The sequence below is a fragment of the Heliangelus exortis genome, unplaced genomic scaffold, assembly GCF_036169615.1.
Source record: "Heliangelus exortis unplaced genomic scaffold, bHelExo1.hap1 Scaffold_70, whole genome shotgun sequence".
In the NCBI taxonomy this organism is placed as follows: domain Eukaryota; kingdom Metazoa; phylum Chordata; class Aves; order Apodiformes; family Trochilidae; genus Heliangelus; species Heliangelus exortis.
Genome location: NW_027285986.1, coordinates 12,411 through 30,636, shown reverse-complemented (window position 1 = coordinate 30,636; position 18,226 = coordinate 12,411). Strand labels below are relative to the sequence as shown.

The 18,226-nt window shown below is 41.6% G+C and overlaps 1 protein-coding gene across 2 annotated transcripts; it reads left to right on the top strand.

Annotated features, from left to right (window-relative positions):
* The first annotated feature begins 3,212 nt into the window (after positions 1-3,212).
* On the top strand, positions 3,213-17,896 carry GYG1 (glycogenin 1). 2 transcript variants are annotated; one of them, XM_071732730.1, is made up of 8 exons: positions 3,213-3,342; positions 6,493-6,628; positions 8,380-8,554; positions 9,223-9,385; positions 13,011-13,134; positions 15,938-16,157; positions 16,804-16,854; positions 17,081-17,896. In XM_071732730.1, the coding sequence occupies exons 1-8, from the start codon at positions 3,336-3,338 to the stop codon at positions 17,249-17,251; spliced, it is 1,047 nt and encodes a 348-aa protein (XP_071588831.1). In that variant the 5' UTR covers positions 3,213-3,335; the 3' UTR covers positions 17,252-17,896. The 2 variants fall into 2 exon arrangements, with proteins under 2 accessions (XP_071588831.1, XP_071588832.1); XM_071732731.1 differs by lacking the exon at positions 16,804-16,854.
* The last annotated feature ends 330 nt before the right edge of the window (positions 17,897-18,226 follow it).

Sequence of the window (18,226 nt, the reverse complement as noted above, 5' to 3'; positions counted from 1 at the left end):
TTCACACCATGGAATTCTCTTTCCTTATCAGACAGATTTCCATTTCCATTGCAGTGATGTAAAAACTGAATTCTAGTACTTTAAACTCATACTGAATGCATGGAGTCAACCTTTTTTCTTTTCCAGATTTTTTAGAGGCAGAAATAATTTTTTATGCCGACACTTTCTTTACAATGCTTTATTAATTTAAGGGCTGAACTCACTGTGCACATCTGGGAAATTAGGGTGTTAGTGTTTTATAAGTTTACACATAGCACTGTCTAGTTACATGGGTAGCAATTTCTGTTACTGCTGTGTAAATGCTAACTATATTTCAAAGGTATTTCTGAGTATTGTTGTTTTGAATGTCTTTTTACTTGAGTTATTGACAAGCTCTTACCAAAATAACATTATTACTCAGTCATTAAAAGCTCTATAATGTGCAATGGTAATTTGACTTCTACGACAAGCATCATGATGGAACTGTTAAATTGCATTATCACAGGCTCATTTTCTATAGGACTTGCACTTCATTCAGTGCACCAATATTCTCCTAATGAGCTGCTATGCATTTCTGAATTCTGCCTGCTTCTTTATCTAGGAAAATCTATTCCTTCTTTCTCCTCACCAGATTTTTATCAAGTCCTAGTGTGCTGACAAGCAACAGTTTCTCTGACTAGTTTCTACCCTCATACCCTTAAAGTTGTCCTCTTCCTATGTTTTTTTTCTCAACTTGTCCTAGGCTCAGATGCTCTCACATCTTAGCCCTCACATCATGAGAGCTTCTCCCAAGCATTCCTCTGTTTTTCAGCCCTTTTCCCTCGATGCTCATGTCACATGATCTTTGATTCCTCTTGATTTGGAAGCACAGGAGTCCGACCTGGCTCTCGGGTTCTTCTAATTCAGATTTTGAGGAAAGGACTGTAACCAGCCAGTACAGAGGCACGGATGTATGTGCAATCCAGTCACGCATGGGTATCATAACATTTACAGCCTGTTCAACCAGAACAACCGAAAAACTTCTAACAAGCATGTGCAAAGAGCTGTGTGCATAGGGATCGTTTCTCTGTCACACTTTCAGGCTTAACTGTGACAAAACCTAGGGTTTGGGGGGTTTTTTTGATTGTTTGTTTTTAACACGGAAACCAGAAGGAATGGTACTCTTTTGCTCCACTCTAGCATAATACAAAGCATCCGGGGCGGTGATGTGTGGGGGTAGGGTGATCACCAGCAGTGGCTATTGTTTTCTCTCAAAAACTTGGCAAAGCAACAAGCTAGACACAGCTGAAATGTGCTGGCTAAAAATTTCTCAAAACTTTCATCTGAGACAGACACAAACCATGCCCAACACCATCACAGAAAAAGTTTGTCAAAGCCCTGGATACCTGAAAAAGAGTTGCAGACCAGAAAATATAAGTAAACCCTACTTACACCATTACCAGCATTGCCTACAATTATGATTTTGCATTTCCATGAACATTATTTTATAAATTAATGGTATGCCCTGAAAGCTTTTGTTGTTGTTGTTGTTGTTGAAGAAGCATTTCCCTGATTCTGGTAATTTTTAAAGTAAGCAATTAGATTTTAAAACAGGTCTACAAAAATTGTCTCAGCTCAATCATAATTTCCCTATTGAGGAAATTTGGAGGCAGAACCTTCTGTGTTCATCAGTTTACATTTCACGGTTTGTTTAGTTTTTAAATCCTTTCATGACAAAATCATTTGCCATTTCAGGTTAGAAAGGAATTCTCTTCCTAACGGACTTTTCTTGATTTATTCTGCTGAAAAAGCAGACATAGGTCATTGTCTTGAGGAACGTAATGGATTGCAGCAAAAGACCTGGAGGTCCTGGTAAACACCAAGTGGAACAAGAGCGAGCGATGTGCCCTTGGGTCAAAGAGGTGCACGGTGTCCTGGCCTGCCTGAGGCAGAGCATGGCCAGCAGGTCGAGGGAGGGGATCCCTCCACTCTGCTCAGACTGGAGAGAGCCCAAAGGGCCAGGGCCACAAGGATGATGAAGGGACAAGAAAACATCTCCTCCTGCGAGAAAAGGCTGAGAGAGCTGAGCTGGGGCTGCTCAGCCTGCAGATGAGAAGCCTCAGGATCAGAGTTTATTATCAATACTTGCAGGGAGGACATCAAGAAGATGGAGCCAGATTCTTCCCAGTGGTGACCAGTGACAGGGCCAGCGGCAATGGGCACAAATTCACACACTCTACGTTCCCTCTGGACATCTGGAAACAATTTTCACTTTGAGGGTGACTGAACACTGGCACAGGTTGCCCAGGGAGAAGGTGGAGTCTCCCTCTCCAGAGAGGGACAGAGGTATTTAGAAGCCACCTGGACATGGTCCTAAGTAACCAGCTGAGTGACCCTGCCTGAGCAGGGGTGTAGGACCAGATGGACCCCTGAGGACCCTGCCAGCCTCACCCAGTTTGTCATTCTGGGATGCTTTGGAATAACTCGTGTCTTCAGTCAGAGTATCTTGAGTATCTATACCCCTCTCTATTTGTCATCTTTAGTACTGATCCTTTGTTATTGACAGGACTCTCTATCTCTAGTCAAAACTGAAAAAATTAGAGCCTTAATACTCATGCTTCCAAGGGTGTATACAAAAAAACAAGAAACTTATTAGCACCCTTCCTCTACTCCTGAAACAGGTCCACTTTAATTTCTTCAAGGACCAATCAAGTCATTAAGAAAATATATAAGGACAGGCATATCTCCTTATCTCACCAGCTGACACGCGCTCCCCAGGGTGCCGAGTATTGCCAACAGTAGCAATTATTTGATCTTAACGCATGAGAGTCGAAGCCTGCAAGCTAAAGCACTTGCCCCGGGCCTTTTCTAGGGCATCTGCTGCCACTCCACAGCTGCCCGCAGTGACCACCACCAAACCACCCACGATGTGCCAACAGCTGCATTCCAAAGCCTGGCAGCTTTGCCCCCAGCCCTGCGCGCAGCTGCCGGCGCCTGGCCCAAGGCGATCTTCACGGAATCAGCACCCTCAGCTGCCATTTCGCAGCAGCACAAGGCGGGCTCTGCCACGGAGCTGGGGCTGTCCTCCGTGTGCACGTACAGGGAAGGCGCTGCCAGCCGCAGCAAGAGATCCGGGGAGGGAACCGCTCGCAGCGGCCGTGGCCCGGTCGCGAGCCGGCTGGGCCCAAGGCGGATGACGTGCCACCTCCGCGGGACGCCATGGCGGAGACCCCGCCCCGGAGCAACGCGGGGACTCCTTCGGGCGGGGACTCCGCCCGCGGCCAAAGACGTGTGGCGCGTGGCCCCGCCCCTATATAAGCTCCGTCGCGCGCGCAGCCCCAGCGCGGCCGCTGCAGCCTTCGCGCGGAGCCGGCACCATGGCAGGTCAGTGCGCGCGGCCGCACCTCCCCGCGGGCGACCGGCGCACGCGCCGCGGCTCGCGAGAGCCGCGCTTGCGGTGCCGCCGCGCCGCGCTCGGGCCTGGCGGGGGAGGGGCGGGGCGGGCGTGCAGCTCCGGGCAGCGGCCAACACGGGGAAGGGGGTGGGGAGGCCGGGCCGGCCCGGGCCGCGCTCAGGGACCGGGACCGGGCAGCGCCAGAGCACAGCAGGCAGGCAGCCCGCGATGCGCGCCGCTGCCCGCTCCAGCGCTCCTGGCCCTGGCGGGAGGGGGGCGGGGGGGGAGGATGTGGCCGAGGGCCCGCAGAGGCCACTGTGGGGCCGTAGCGACTCACAGGAGAAAGCCCAACCCTCTCCTGACAGCCTGGAGAGACCGTCTCGGTACTTCACAACGAGCAGTCCCTCATCCCTCCAAGCATACCCGGCTTTTTCTTCCCGGACTTTTTTCCCCGGTCCTTACCTGACCTGCCCGGTTGGCTGCCGGGGACTCGGTTTCAGGCCCGGAGACTGCAGCAGGCTGTGGCTCTGCCCACCCGCACAAGCGGTGGTTGCATGCTCCCGTCCCTTCAGGAATCCTGCACTCGAAGAAAAAAAACGGGTGTAGCAGTGCCCAACTCAAGGCACAGGGGAGTAGGGAAACACCTGTGAACTCTGGCTGTGCCTATGAAAAGGCTTCCGGGAGGAGTTTTGAAGCACCTGGTGCATGCGCTCCAGTCCTCTCCTGCACCTGTTCCAGGAAAGACTGCTTCTAGCTCAGGTCCTTCCAGGACTCTCCTAGATGTGTAAGAACTCGTGCAGACGCTTGGCACAGATACTGGAGCCCTTAACTAGGCAGCCAAAAATGTCTTGCGGTATCTCAGTTTTGCCTGAATAAATCAGAGATAAAGCTCCGATCCTGTGTTTCTGCACGGTGTTACAATGTTACTAATAGTTCAGCGTGTTTCAGGCTTAAGGTGCTGTGTGAACATAACCTACTGTGGAGGAAATTTTGACAGAGAATAGGGAAGGAGATGAGAGACCCACAAAACTGACACAATGCTCGTAGTTTAGGAAGAAGATACTAGCAGCAACTGCTCTTGCCCAAATTGTAGTAAGGACCAATACAAACATGTCTAAATGTACTTGAGCAGGTATGAAATAGAACTTAATTTTTTGAAAACTTTACAAAGATGTACTGACTCAGATGCTCTAGAAGTTGTCAGTATCCCTCTCCAGTCAGGCAGACGTAGAATTTTGTACTGCAGCTGGGATGTAATAGGGGGCTTCTTGCCTTTACTACATTATTAAGTTTATTTTATTTTTCCCAAGACCTGCATGTGCAAATACTCAGCTTCAGTAAGATGAGGAGACATGGTAGAAATATAGCTAACAGTTCAATGAGACACTAGTTGTTCAGAGGCAAGGTCACTTCAAGAATCAGTCTTAAAAGGTGAGAAGAAAAAAACAAAACAAAACACCCTTACCAAAAAAATCGATGTTCAGATGAATGTTCGGTACAATCTCACTTTGCCTACACTGGATTTTTAGTGAGTTGTCTGTCAGCATAGAGTGGCAGGCTTCTATTTGTTGAGTAGCTGAGGAGCAATATGCAAATTAAGTAATGTAAAATGCTTCTCTATTAGGAGGATGGTCACACCATTTAAAGTGCCTTTTAAAAAGTTTCAGAAAAACACAAAATTTAGGGGTACTGTATTATATAAACTATTACAAACTGGAAGCTAAAGTGAACTGAAAAAAAGAATCTTTATTCCTGGCATTGTACAAGCTTTTTGAACTTTGTAATTGACTACTATAATGTAAATCCCTTGGGACTAGTTGGTTTTGCTGCTAAGCAAAATAGAAGGTTTTGTAGCTGGGCTGTAGAGCTCGCAAACCATGTTTGCAGAGCTTATAGACTATTATGGTACATGACTTTCTGTTGCCCACTGTTAAGATGGTATTAAGTTAAAGAGATAACTGATGATGGCTGTCTTGTGGGCTGAGTTGTACCAAACAACAATCTCTGAAAGGAGAGCAGTCACTATTTTAATATTCTTACTAGACTTGATAATAAGCCTCTAAGTGCCCAGAACCCTTACTCCCAATCTTGATCTAACCTGTCTAACAACTTTGACAAAATCACAGTTGCTAAAATAAATTTGAATGTGAAAATCTACTCTTGAAATTGTAAGGAAGAAGTTATTTGGTTGAGAGTGTCAAAATTATTTGGCAGAAAAAAAGTTCCTTTCATAAAGTGCTGTAGCTTGGAAAGGAGTACTACATGATGATAGTCAACTGTGAACTGAAGAAGTTTAGAAGTTACTTGTTTGCTTTTGTCAGTCCCACCCCGGCAGTTTAAAACAACATAACAACTGAAAGAATGCAAAGCTTGTATTACATGGCCTCAATGAGCAGTGAATGGCAAAGTGACCCATCGTATTCTATTTTTAAGGTAACAGCTGGAGCAGAAGATTATACTTTACAGTAACAACCTTACCTCTTTTTGCATGAAGATCAAAAACTGTTGCTGCGAATCTCAAATCGCTGATCATATTACTGGTTACTTTCCATTTAATTTTTGCATCTTTGTGATAAAGCTACAACCGTGGGTTGCAGAACACCTCAACTACAAAATCCTGAGCTAGCAAAACTTGGTACTGTTGTCCAAGATCTAATTCAATTCAAACTCAATTTGAAAACTTTATACTGTCCTGGGTTCAGGGTTCAGAGCTGAACATAGAGAAACTCTGCAAAACTCTACTAACTTTAGACCAAATGCAAGTTCACCAACTCCTAATACTTTTAGCTTAAAAGCAGTATATCAATGACCAAAATTAGGCTCTTTGGACCTTTTTAGATTATCTCTAGCATTTAGCGTGACTTATTTAAACCGTGGGCAAACTGGAACTGGGTTTCTTCTGCAACAGTCTTGATTTTATTTTTTTACTGTATTTTGCTATGTGTCAAGTTATTACTAACAAGTATAGCTATGCAAGGAGTATAACCCACTACTAGTAGTAGGTAGGCCCAATGCACAGTTAAAGGGCATATCTTACAGGTCCTTGCAGCACAATTGCCTAACAATACTATGTTTCTAATATAGCTGTCTCAGAATAAAGTATTAGATCATGCTAACTTGACCGAGTTAATTTCTTCCAGACCAGTCTTTTGTGACTCTAGCCACAAATGACTCCTATGTCAAAGGAGCACTGGTACTTGGTTCATCTTTGCAACAGTACAGAACAACAAGGAAGCTGACTGCACTCATAACTCCTCAGGTCTCGGAGCTTATGAGGTAAGGTCACTTACATACTTGAAACTGTCACAGTTCCTTCGGTTGTGAAGGTTGAAAAACAGAAGTGAAATTCTTTAATAGTGCCCTTCAAAATCTCTGGACGCTTAACAGCTAAGTTTACCAGAACTCAACTTACAGTATCAGAAATTCTGTAAGCTCTTCAAACATGAAACTGTTCTGTATTTTGTTTTTTTCCTTTGTTCCATATGATGTGTTAACAAATACTCTGTAGTTAAGAGCACTAAACTGTGATTTGCTACCGGTATTTCCACTGGATCTTTTCTCTTTCATAATCCTACTTAGAACTGTCTAATAATACCGTACTGCCTGTAGGTTCATTAGTGCTGTATGTATGCCTGTGGAGATGGGAGCAGGGGACTGAGATTTTTTTTTTTTTGTCTTGAGAAGCATTCCAGATTAAGATAATGTAACACGAGCTCTCCTGAAATTTAGCAGACACTTCAAATCAGATTTTAGCACGAGAGAAGAAAATGAACAGAAGTAACGTCAAGTATCTCAAATCAGCAGATCAACAGGGGCATCTAATAAGGTCACCACAGTACGACAAATGAAATTGAGACAACTGCTTCCTACAGCCTCTCTAGAATAGTGTCAGCATGGAGTGGACTGAGTGCTCTTTTCACATTTAAGAGGAGAGTGAAAAAAAAAAATAAATCACAATTGACTTAATAGCTACGTGAACTACAAATGGTAGGTCCAGATTCTCTACTTGAGGAAGTTCTTCTGAAAGATCTCTCCATTTATAGAGACAATAGAAGGTGGTTCAATAATAAATGGAGTGGCTCTCCCTGCAGTCTCCTGGCAGCTTAATAGCCTTATCAATACAAAGATCTTACGTATGAGAACATCCATTCTAGCTTTTTAGTTAATGAGCGTTTCTCACTCTGTCTATGCTATCAAAGTATGCCTTAGGTTAAGAAGCACTGTCCATCCCAAACTGTCAGTATAAGGACAGCCTAACAAGGCTGAGTTATAAAACTAATTTTCAAGCTCTGTGGCTCAAATCGTACTGATTATTGCTGAGCATTCAAGATACTCTGTAGAACACTGATAGATACTTTGTATTTTAAGCAGCATTAACTTAAACTTCTCCTGAACTAAGGGTAATGGTTTACTGATGATAAAGCCGAGGGTGGAAACCACTAAATTTCACTACACTGTCTGAAAACTTGTCACCCCTAGGTAAACATGACACTGGGTCAAAACTCTGCTTTATGGGATAAAGAAAGTTTTAGCAACTGGGTTTGGTCTGATGTCCCTAACAGTCACAAATCCAGAACAGTGTTGTCTAACTACTGCATAAGCTTGTTTCATCTGTTTAGGATTCAGCTACTGTCCTGCTCAAGCTACTCCAATGGCTTCCTATTTCTTAACTGACTGCTCAAAGTAGACTGTTTACTTTCCAAAAATCAGAGTTAGGCTGAAAAAAGGCCATGACCAAAGTTTGTACTACATAGCCGTGACCTACTGGACTTGGCAGCAATGCCAACTAAGGACCTGTTTGTGGAAGTCAAATTCAAACTTCTTTGTTCCCCAAAATGTGCCCATTGCAAACTAGAAATCTGGAGGCAGACAGGTAAACTTAAACATTCCAACACACACAAACTCTTACCCATGGCATAAGAAATACTAGCAGGTTCCCTGTTATTCCCCTTCTCTTTATGGAATCTATAACCTGGTCTGGTGCTGGAGTAACAGAACCACATCTTGGCAATTGACTCTTTCCCCAGGAGAGTGCTGGAAAAAGTCTTTGATGAAGTCATATTAGTAGATGTTTTGGATAGTGGGGATTCAGCACACTTGGCATTAATGAAGAGACCTGAGCTGGGTGTCACACTAACAAAGCTTCACTGCTGGGAACTGACACAGTTTTCAAAATGTGTTTTCATGGATGCAGACACAATGGTAAGTTTTCCTGTCTCCTGGTACCTCTTAATGATCTGAAATGGGTGTTCTTGGACTGTGGTTTTTTGTTTGTTTGTTTGGGTCTTTTGGTTTTTATGGTTTGGGTTGCTTTTGTTGTTGGGGAGGGAAGTGGGGGTTAGTGGTTTGTTGGGTTTTTTTGAGAGGAGGGGTAATAGGACCTCTTTGTTATTTGAACAAGTAACTCTAAAAGTGTATGTGCCTCATACCTAATTAATTGTAATGGTGTCTGTGGGGACAAGGGGTAATGGCCTTAAACTGGAAGAGGGCAAATTTAAGTTAGACATTAGGAAGAAGTCTTCACTGTGAGGGTGGTGAACCCCTGACCCTGGTTGCCCAGAGAAGCTGTGGCTGCCCCCTCCCTGGAAGTGTTCAAGGCCAGGTTGGTTGGGGCTTGGACCAGCCTGAGCTGGTACAAGGTGCCCCTGCCCATGCAGGGAGGTTGGAACTAGGATCTTTAAGGTCATTTCCAACCCAAACCATTCTATGATTCTGTGGCTATCCCCATAAAGTCCTGCCCTTCATAAAACAAGAGAGCATTGATAAAGAAATTTTTTTATGTGTGAAGGTGCATTTCATAACCCATTAAAACATAATACCTCAATTCCTAACCTGAAAAGCAAAAAAAATTTTACCCCCTTTGCAACTAGGTTTTGTCAAATATTGATGAGCTTTTTGAGAGAGAAGAGCTGTCTGCAGCACCAGATCCAGGCTGGCCTGACTGTTTTAATTCTGGAGTTTTTGTTTACCGACCTTCCACTGAAACATACAATCAGCTGTTACAGTTTGCTGCAGAGAAAGGCAGCTTTGATGGTATGTAATTATTTGTATTTCAGCATAAATTGGACCAGAATAATGGTAGTGGTTGGGATGGTTCAGTAATTACATACATAACAGGGGTACTCTGTATGATAAAATTATGAACTGTGTAACTGCACAAAAATTATTCTTCACAAAACAGAGGTTATCATGGCAGTATGTATCAAAACTACTTTTTTCAGATTTCATGAAATAGAAAACCTATGAGTCTGGCCTCCAAACTAGCAGCTGTAAGAATTAGCAATGTAGAATCATCTAGCAAGAGATCTTCAAGATGTAGGAAGCATAGTGCATGCATTAGCAAATAAAATTGCAGTACTATGCTTCATGCATTCCTAACACTAAAGGCTTGAATGTTCTATGCCAACTCAAGTCGCTGTAGAAAAAATAACACTGATCAACTTGTGTGCAGCTTCAGAGAAACAAACACTGGAAGATGCAATTATCTCTTCTTATGCCACATGATAGCTTCCTGTCATTATAGGGTGGGGGTGCCTTTTTCCCCAATATTAAGTGCATGTGGCCTTGGCAGCTTCTCACTAGGTCATGTGAGGTTGGCCACTGTGCCAGATTAAGCTTGAGAGGCCAAGTAAATTCTGCTGTCCTGTAATCTATTACCATTGCAGTAAACACACGTTGCTTGAGGACTGCCATAGTGAAAGGCTTCTGACTACCGCTGTCTCGCGTCACTAAATGTCTTTATGTATAAACTACTGTGGTACAAAACATCTAGCTGAAAAGGTCACAGAAAACTAGGTAAATAAAACCATAAAAGAGAACACTTAATAGAAAGTAATTAGCCAGCCTGTCAACTTAGACTCAGTACTTTGTAAAAAGTAAGAATTCTAGATGTCACTTCTAGTTTGCAGAATAATCCTTGTTATTGTGTGGCATCTAAAGAACGTTAGTTGCAGTTGGATGCTGCCTGCCACCGTATGATGGTGGCATTCATATGAATAAGTTCTAGTGAAAATGAGTACAGCAATGTAATGTCTCTACCTTGCTACTGACAGCTACCGGTAGTTGGTAGCTCTGGAAGTGTTCTCAAGTGTTGGGTGTAAACTGATCACCATCTATAGTAAAAGCTGTAGCACAATATTAAACTGTTGCACTAAAAAAAAAAAAAAAAAAAAAAAAAAAAAAAAAAAAAAAAAAAAAAATCCAACAACCTCCACACCTCCTCCCCCCTAGCCAACAAACCCCAAACAAACCTACCTTTGTGCAAACTGACTAACGTTAAGTAGCTCCAGGAACATCTGAAACTTGGTGATTATCTCCTCTGAGCTTTGAGCTTGACTGCTAGCAGACCCCACTTTCTCAGTCCAAGGCTCTTGTCCTTTAAAATAATAGGACTGCTTCCACAAAATAGTTTCTTACTTGAAAGCTAAAGCCACACTATAGTGAAACTCTCAGTGTACTAAACATGAAGCAGTTGTTGCAGCTCTTAACAACTAAAATGGCAGATTAATGGTTTAGGTACCAAATTTCTAGAACTGTAATTTGTACTTCAGCTTTAAAATTTGTTCTGTTTTTATGAAATGGTAGCAGTGCTCAGAGAAATGAGACTACAGAAATTTACCTGACCTGCATAAGCTGCTGTTGAGCTCATGAAGTTTGTTGGGAAAAGGGAGTTATAACTTAAATTGATCCAGACAGTAATGAAAGTTCAGAGAAAACTTTTTATAGAAGAAATGTCTGTGAAGCATTGTTACTGCCCTTAATCACACACAGGGATGCAAACTCAATAAGCCACCAAACTATGCATAATTTAAGTCAAGCTCTAAGCACCCCTTCTACAGCAATAGTGACTATGCACTGCAAGATGTCCCAAAGTATTTAATTTTTATAACAGCAGATACCTTCCATGTGATAGCACAGTACAGAAATGATAGTGATGGCTACTTATGTAGACAACTACTTTGTGTATTTGAACTTACCTTTCTAGATACTGAGACCTTTCTAGATACTGAGCAATGTGTTATGCAGTAACTCTGGATACTGCCTGAAAATAGTGGATTGGGAAAAAATGTTTAGTTTTAAAAGAAATCTGGTTTTAGAAGAAATCTAGCAGTACTGATACCTTAAGAATGTTGCTATTGCTTTGACAATTCTCTGGCTCTTTAGCCTAGGATCTAAAATAGTTTCTTTTACATATAAAGATATACTGCAGCAAGACTATCTGTAGATATGTAGCTAATGTAACTACTACCTCTTTCACCTTATGTCTAAGGTCCAGTTTATACAACAAGACTACTGTTGGAAGTCTGAACTAGGACAACTAAAGAGCACTTTCAGTGGCTGCCTTGGCACAAGTGCATGCAATTAAAAAAAAAGCCCAAGCTGAGTGAGAGAGAATAAGTTAAATACACTGTTGTTGCCCCTTCAGTTATGAGCTACCTGTTTTGAGAGGGCATCACACACTTTCTTCTCTTTTAGGTGATCTTACTGTTAGCACATGTAACTTCATACTGAGCTAAGAATGCAAGTTAATGTGAAACATAGCTGAGTAAAGACCGGCAGACTTGTCTGGTTTCTTTAAATCTTGTGATAGACACAACTTCTTCAAAAGTGTTTTCCTTCCCTTAAGGGGTGAGAGGCAAGTCAGAGGTTTGAAATTACTAGACTAAATCTCTAGGCAATTTCTCACTCTGCAATCTGCATGTATGCTGACAGCTGTAACAGGATACTTCAGAACTTATGTTTGTCAGTGTACTGCCTGTACATCTAAGTCTATGCCTAGCCTCTAGATACTTCAGTTACAAAAAGCAAATTCTGCTTAAACAGCAGCAAGAGTGTAAACCTTAGTACTGTCCTAAATCTAAGCATATTCACTGCAATAAAGAATGGATATCAAAAGTTCTTAATTCCATGTAGATGCTTATAAACTGGTCTGCTTTGGGGCAGAAGGTACTCTACTACTGACATACCAAAGAACTTCAGACTCATTTGACTTCATTACAACCCCTACTTGCAAAATAAGAAGTGACCCCTCCCAGCACAGCAAGTCTGGCCATAACTTAGATTGTTATCCTCACTTGGGGGTTAGTCAGCAGCTTTTTAGCACAAAACTAGGAATGCCGATTGTCTGTTAAAGGATTTGATAAAGTTTTACTGGAGTTGTCACCAAGACTGAACTTATCCCAAGACTTTCCTTACCATATCGCAGAATAGGTAGATGCACCCAGGGCTGCAGATCTAAGAGACCACTGATACACTAATTGTTGGCACGTGATCTGAGCTACAGCCTACCTGAAGCTGAATAAAAACTGTTCAGTTCAACTGTTAAATACTGTTTTTTGCTCCCTTATATAACTTAAACTCTAAAAGAAGCTGAATGGCAGTTTGTGAGCAGCTTGCTATCCTATAGCAAAAGTAACCCCACACATAATACCTTTTTCCTTATCTGCCTTTTTTTGCCTTTTTTTTTTTTTTTTTATATATATATATTTTCAAAGGCTGCAAGGTTTATAGGGTAATTCACAAGTAGAATTCTAGTGCTTTATGCTAAAATCCTACTGGATGTGACAAATGCATTACCAATGCTCTACTAGTGAAGGGATAAAAAAAATCCTAAAACAGCTATATGATGCCTGTAGCCTATTAATACTTTCTCTTTCAGGTGCAGATCAGGGGCTATTAAACACCTTCTTCAGCAGCTGGGCAACAGACATGAGCAAACATCTACCATTTATTTATAATTTGAGCAGCACTTCTGTATATTCCTACCTTCCAGCATTTAAAGCGTAAGTTCAAAATTCTAAGACTTTCAGAGCTTATATAAACAAATTGCTTGCAACAGAATGAACTGGCACAATGTGAATTTACAGAGATTTTCTAAAGAAAGACCACTGTTGTCACTAAAAGAAGGTATAATAGTTTCCAGTCTTAAAAATGAAAGTTGGATTGATGCTAGTTAAATTAATCATATGAGAAATGTGGAGAGAAAGCTTTATCTGAAGCTTAAACCACTCATCTCTGGCGGTAACACGAGTAGATTTATAGCAAGCACATTTGACAGGTCACTTGCAAAAGGAAGAACCAGTACTCCAGTATGGGATTTTGTCTGTTAGAGCTCTAACTAAAGGCACTGGACTTCTGAATCAGCTCCACTGGTAGCTGTTACTGTTTCCACCTAGATAACTTGGCCTCTTCTCACTCAGATTACTTAAGGTACTGAACAAGCAGTAGTTACAGTTCATCTAAGCAACCTGTACCATTCAAATACATGCTGAACAAAAACTTTGTATAAAGCTATAATTCTATCCCAAGTCTTTCTAGATCTGACACTTCCTTAAGTAATAGCAGGACAGCACAAAGACTACAGCAACCACCATACCATTGCATGTTTCCTGTGTAAGGAAACCCAACTGCATCACCCTTAGCTAGCAGTATTAGATTTGGTATGTGAGTAAACTATACGTCAGGGTCACTCAGTGTGTTCTAATCAACACAGGAGCAAAGCAGGGGGGAAGCATGGGAAGCTCAGATGTTACACGATGTTCTTGCTCATTAAGAGCTGCAAAAGTTCAGGGAGGTGCAGGGAAAAGTACCAATTGCATAAAACCAATCTGATCTCTGAATGACATCAGGTTACTAGTGTCTAAAGCAGCAGCTAGCATAAGCAGGACTGTTGCTGGCTCAAGATCAAACTATGTCTTGTGATCAGAATACCATTTGAAATCCTGTCGTGCTAAAAGTAGAACACTTATTTAAAGAAATACATGCAAGCCTAAGAATGACTAAGTAGTTGGATAGCATTTCATAAGCTAACATCTATTGTGAAGTATGCTGTCTTTCCAGGTCTGGCTGGTCATCAGTCACATAACTTTAAATTTACAAATTACCTTGTTTCTACAAAAGACTAGTTGGATCAGGAGCTTCTGAGAAAAATTCCATAAATCAGCATAAAGTGAAATTTAAACCTACTGACATCAATAGATAAGTTTTTCGCAGCTTTGTACAGTGAGACTAGATTTCACAGCAGTCTCAGTAATCCTTTTTCCAAAGGAAAATGCCAGTTCATGACAAATGGTCTCCAACTTCAAAACATTGATGGACTTTTTTTTGGGAGACGGGGAAAGACAGATTAGTTGCTGAGGCCAGTGTGGACGTAAAGCTTCCTAACTGTTGAGCTTAAATGTCAAAAGAAAATACTGTGGATCTAGAAAGTATTTAAGAAAGCAGATACCGAAAACATCATAGAAGCCTGGAGTCTTTCAACTGTTGTCTTAAGTAGACAGAATACGCTTCTCCATTTGCAGCAAGTGTAACAACACTTCTTAGCCATTCTCTAGCTTAAAAAGCCTTGGTTTTTAAACAATGACAAGTTTACTCTGAACAGCAGCAATCTAAGATGAAGAAAACTCACGCTGTTAAGTTAGTGCTGACAGATAATAAATCTAAGGTAACCCTCTAACATCAAATTTTGACATACAGACTTTATGAAGATCTTAAAGCCCAGTAACTGACCCCTTGAAGACAGGTATTTTTGTCTTGCAATTGATACAAATGCTTGACCGTGTTTCACACATATGTAGGTTTTCATTCTGCAATAAGAACAGTTGTGTTAGAATAATGAATGTGAATATTGAAATACACCCTAGGATCTTAAAAATAGTACAAAGCCCCCCAGCCAAATGCATAGTGCCTTGTTTTGAGCATTGAAATATTGTTAAGCACCTGCATATTCTCCATATGTAAAATGCAGAACATCCAAGTCGTGGTGAAAGTGTTCAGAGTGTTCTTAACAAATTGTTAGACAAACTAGTTTGGCATTATTATCTATTTTAATGGTATGTTGAGAAGAAATCCTAATGTCTGATGCAAAGTGAACTAGGTGAGACAGTGGTCACAAAGCTGACAAGCTGAACTCTCTAGTTCAGGGACCAAAGAATGGAATTAATGCGGTCTTAAACCCACCCCATGGCTAACCAAGGTTATTCAGAAAGTAAGCTGGTTGTCTAGCAAGACCCTGCTGCACCAAGATCAGGCAGCTTCTGAAATGTGTAGGGTATACAGAGCTATTACTTTGTGGGGACACAGTCTTCCTGCAGCAGGACCTTCCACTGATCCTTTTCTATAGGTCTGTGAACTAAAAGGGTGGCTCTAACACTGACCCTTCTCTACATAATGCTTATAATGCCTAACTATCTGGATCACTGACTTTGGAGTAGCTCTTTTTCACTTTTAAAACCAGTTCTGATTGCAACGGCTGCTTGAGCTTGCTCTCTCCTGAGCTATGGACATCACTCTACCTAAAGACTTGAGTTGGCTGTAAGTACCTGAATAGTCCAGACCATTAGGTTTTTGTTCTATTCTGACTAGTGTAATGTAGAATTCTGGTTGCAATTTTCCATTGTATAGCAATGCTTTCAGACCCTGTAGGCATTGGTAGTTTGATTATTTAGTCTTTAGTCTCCTAAATATATCATATCTCTGTTTTCTGGACACCTACAGAAGAAGCTGCAGGTGAAAAAAAAGTGTCTGCCAGTCAAAACTCTCAGACACCTGCACAAACTGTGGGTTCTAACTTTTTCTGTCCAACAGGTTTGGTGCAAATACTAAAGTGGTGCATTTTCTGGGAAGCATAAAGCCATGGAACTATACATATGACTCCAGAACAAAAAGCATAAAAAGCAATGTGGACGACCCTAAAATAGTTCACCCAGAATTCCTCAACATGTGGTGGGATACCTATGTAGCTAATGTTTTACCATTACTAGAACAGCATGGAATTGTTCAAGAAAATACTACAGGTGTAAACATGGTACGTGCTTTAAAATTCTTGTAGAAACTACCCGAGTATGGATGACAAGCTCTCTACCATTCCACTGATGTCCCTTCCCTCTGTCCAACTGAAAGCATGAGTGCAGTTTAGTTTATGTTATGCAGGGTTTTATGGTCTTGTTCTTTTAAGCCTGGAATAAATACTACCACATAAAAGAAGCATGCAGTAGTGGTCTTGAACCTAGATACCTGCTTGCCTAAAACAAACTGTGTAACAGTGCACCAGGAATTATACTTCAGTAACATCTGTACTAGATAGAGAGAAGGGCCCTAACTCTTAATGTGTTGCAGCTAATGAGGTTCTTGAGCAGAAGAACCCCAGTTCAGCATGCACTGTGTACATACAGATCTTGCATGATGAAACAAATCTAGGTAAGCCTAGGTTAATTTGAGAATGGATACTTTATGACTAGTATTGAATCTAAATACTTACCAAAGTCAAAGTTCTCCAGACTCTAGTCCTCATTCAGAGAGTTTAGTAGCTTGCATCTGACTGCAGAGATTATATCCTTAGCTTAGTATATGGGCCAGTTTAAGTTCTCCACCTTTCAAGGAGCAAAGTTACTGATCTCTTGAGGTGTGCTTTCTCTTGTTAATCTTACATCTTTCTAACAAACTATTTGCAGCTATCGGGCTTGGCCTATACTCTGGCTTTCTCTTGTGGCTTCTGTAGAGAGGTATGAAGAACTTAAACTTTTCTTTTTCTTTCCTCCCCCAAGCCCCACCCTGCTAACTTCTGTAACTCTGCTTTGTTATTTTGCTAGGAAAGCTGCAGTCCCTGCCCACTGGCAATGCTTGCTGCTGCGCATGAGAACATCTACTTCATTGTCCTCATTCTATGGCCTGTTGCTCACTTTTGCTATGCAAAGTATTTCTGTATTTTCACTCTGCCTTTCCTTTTAGGCAGAGGTTACAGAGGCAGTATCCCACATATCAATATCAGCAGCATCACCAGTATTACCAACTGTATCTTCAGAAGAACGCAAGCAACGGTGGGAACAGGGCCAAGCTGACTATCTGGGAGTGGATTCCTTTGACAACATCAAGAAGAAACTCGATACCTACCTTCAGTAGAAATGCCTGTCTCAAACAGTGGTGATGCAAGGACTTGTTCCAGAACTAACAGATAGAAAGGTGTAGATGGTGGTCAGTTACACTTGCTAGTAGCTTGATGAAAAACTTCTTGGCTGAAGGCCTCTGCAGTGCTACAGATGAAGACAGGAAAAGCTAGGAAGCAGAATTCCTTGGGCCACCTATAACTGCCCAACTTCCAATTCTCCCTACTAGATAAAACCAGGTATTGTCAGCCTAAATTTTATTCTGTTGTGATTAATTGGCTCAACATATTCCTTGAAACTGGGTTTGTTACCTCACCTCATTAAGGTGATTAGCATTGATTCCTTTGCTTGCTGTTTAGAAGTAAAATCTAATTCATGGGATTGCTCATACACTAGAGTGGTAGCCATTCTGCTTTACCATAAATGTATTAATGACACTGGGATACACACAGATGTAACAGTAATAGCACTGCTTTGCTCTTCCAGTCACAATTGCACTGAAGTTTTGACCAGGTTCTTACGCACAGTGCCTACAGCATGGCAGAATCCATCTTTCAGCTCTGTATACTATGGGACTAGTAAACTGAGTTTTATCTGTTACTTGCAATGTTGCACTTGATACAAAAATAAAAAGTTGTCATGCATTTCTGGCTTCCCTAAACTCTTGAGCAATTACTTTTTTTTTTTTTTTAAAAAAAAAAAAAAAGGGAGCTCTGAAGCAGTCTAAAATATTCAACAGGTAACCTGACCTTTGCTAATGCTACTCTAACTACCATTAGCAAAATACCACCTTTTAGTACTAAATTATTTACAGAGTATATAGGCATTTGCCTGGGAGCTGTTTAGAGCTAACCCCCTTATTAGCCTGCCTCAAGTACAGGACAGTGGAGTGTAGAAAACCCCGGCTGAGGCTGCACGCATGAGCAGCAACAGGGAGCTTGGGAAGAGGGAATCTTTTTTTCAGTGACTGAAGAAATGATGTCTCTAACAT

Excerpts from the sequence above, each read along its gene's own strand:
- GYG1 (XM_071732730.1), top strand. Across the intron at positions 9,386-13,010 it reads AGAGAAAGGCAGCTTTGATG|GTGCAGATCAGGGGCTATTA; the intron begins GTATGTAATTAT and ends TTTCTCTTTCAG. Across the intron at positions 16,158-16,803 it reads ATACTACAGGTGTAAACATG|CTATCGGGCTTGGCCTATAC; the intron begins GTACGTGCTTTA and ends AACTATTTGCAG.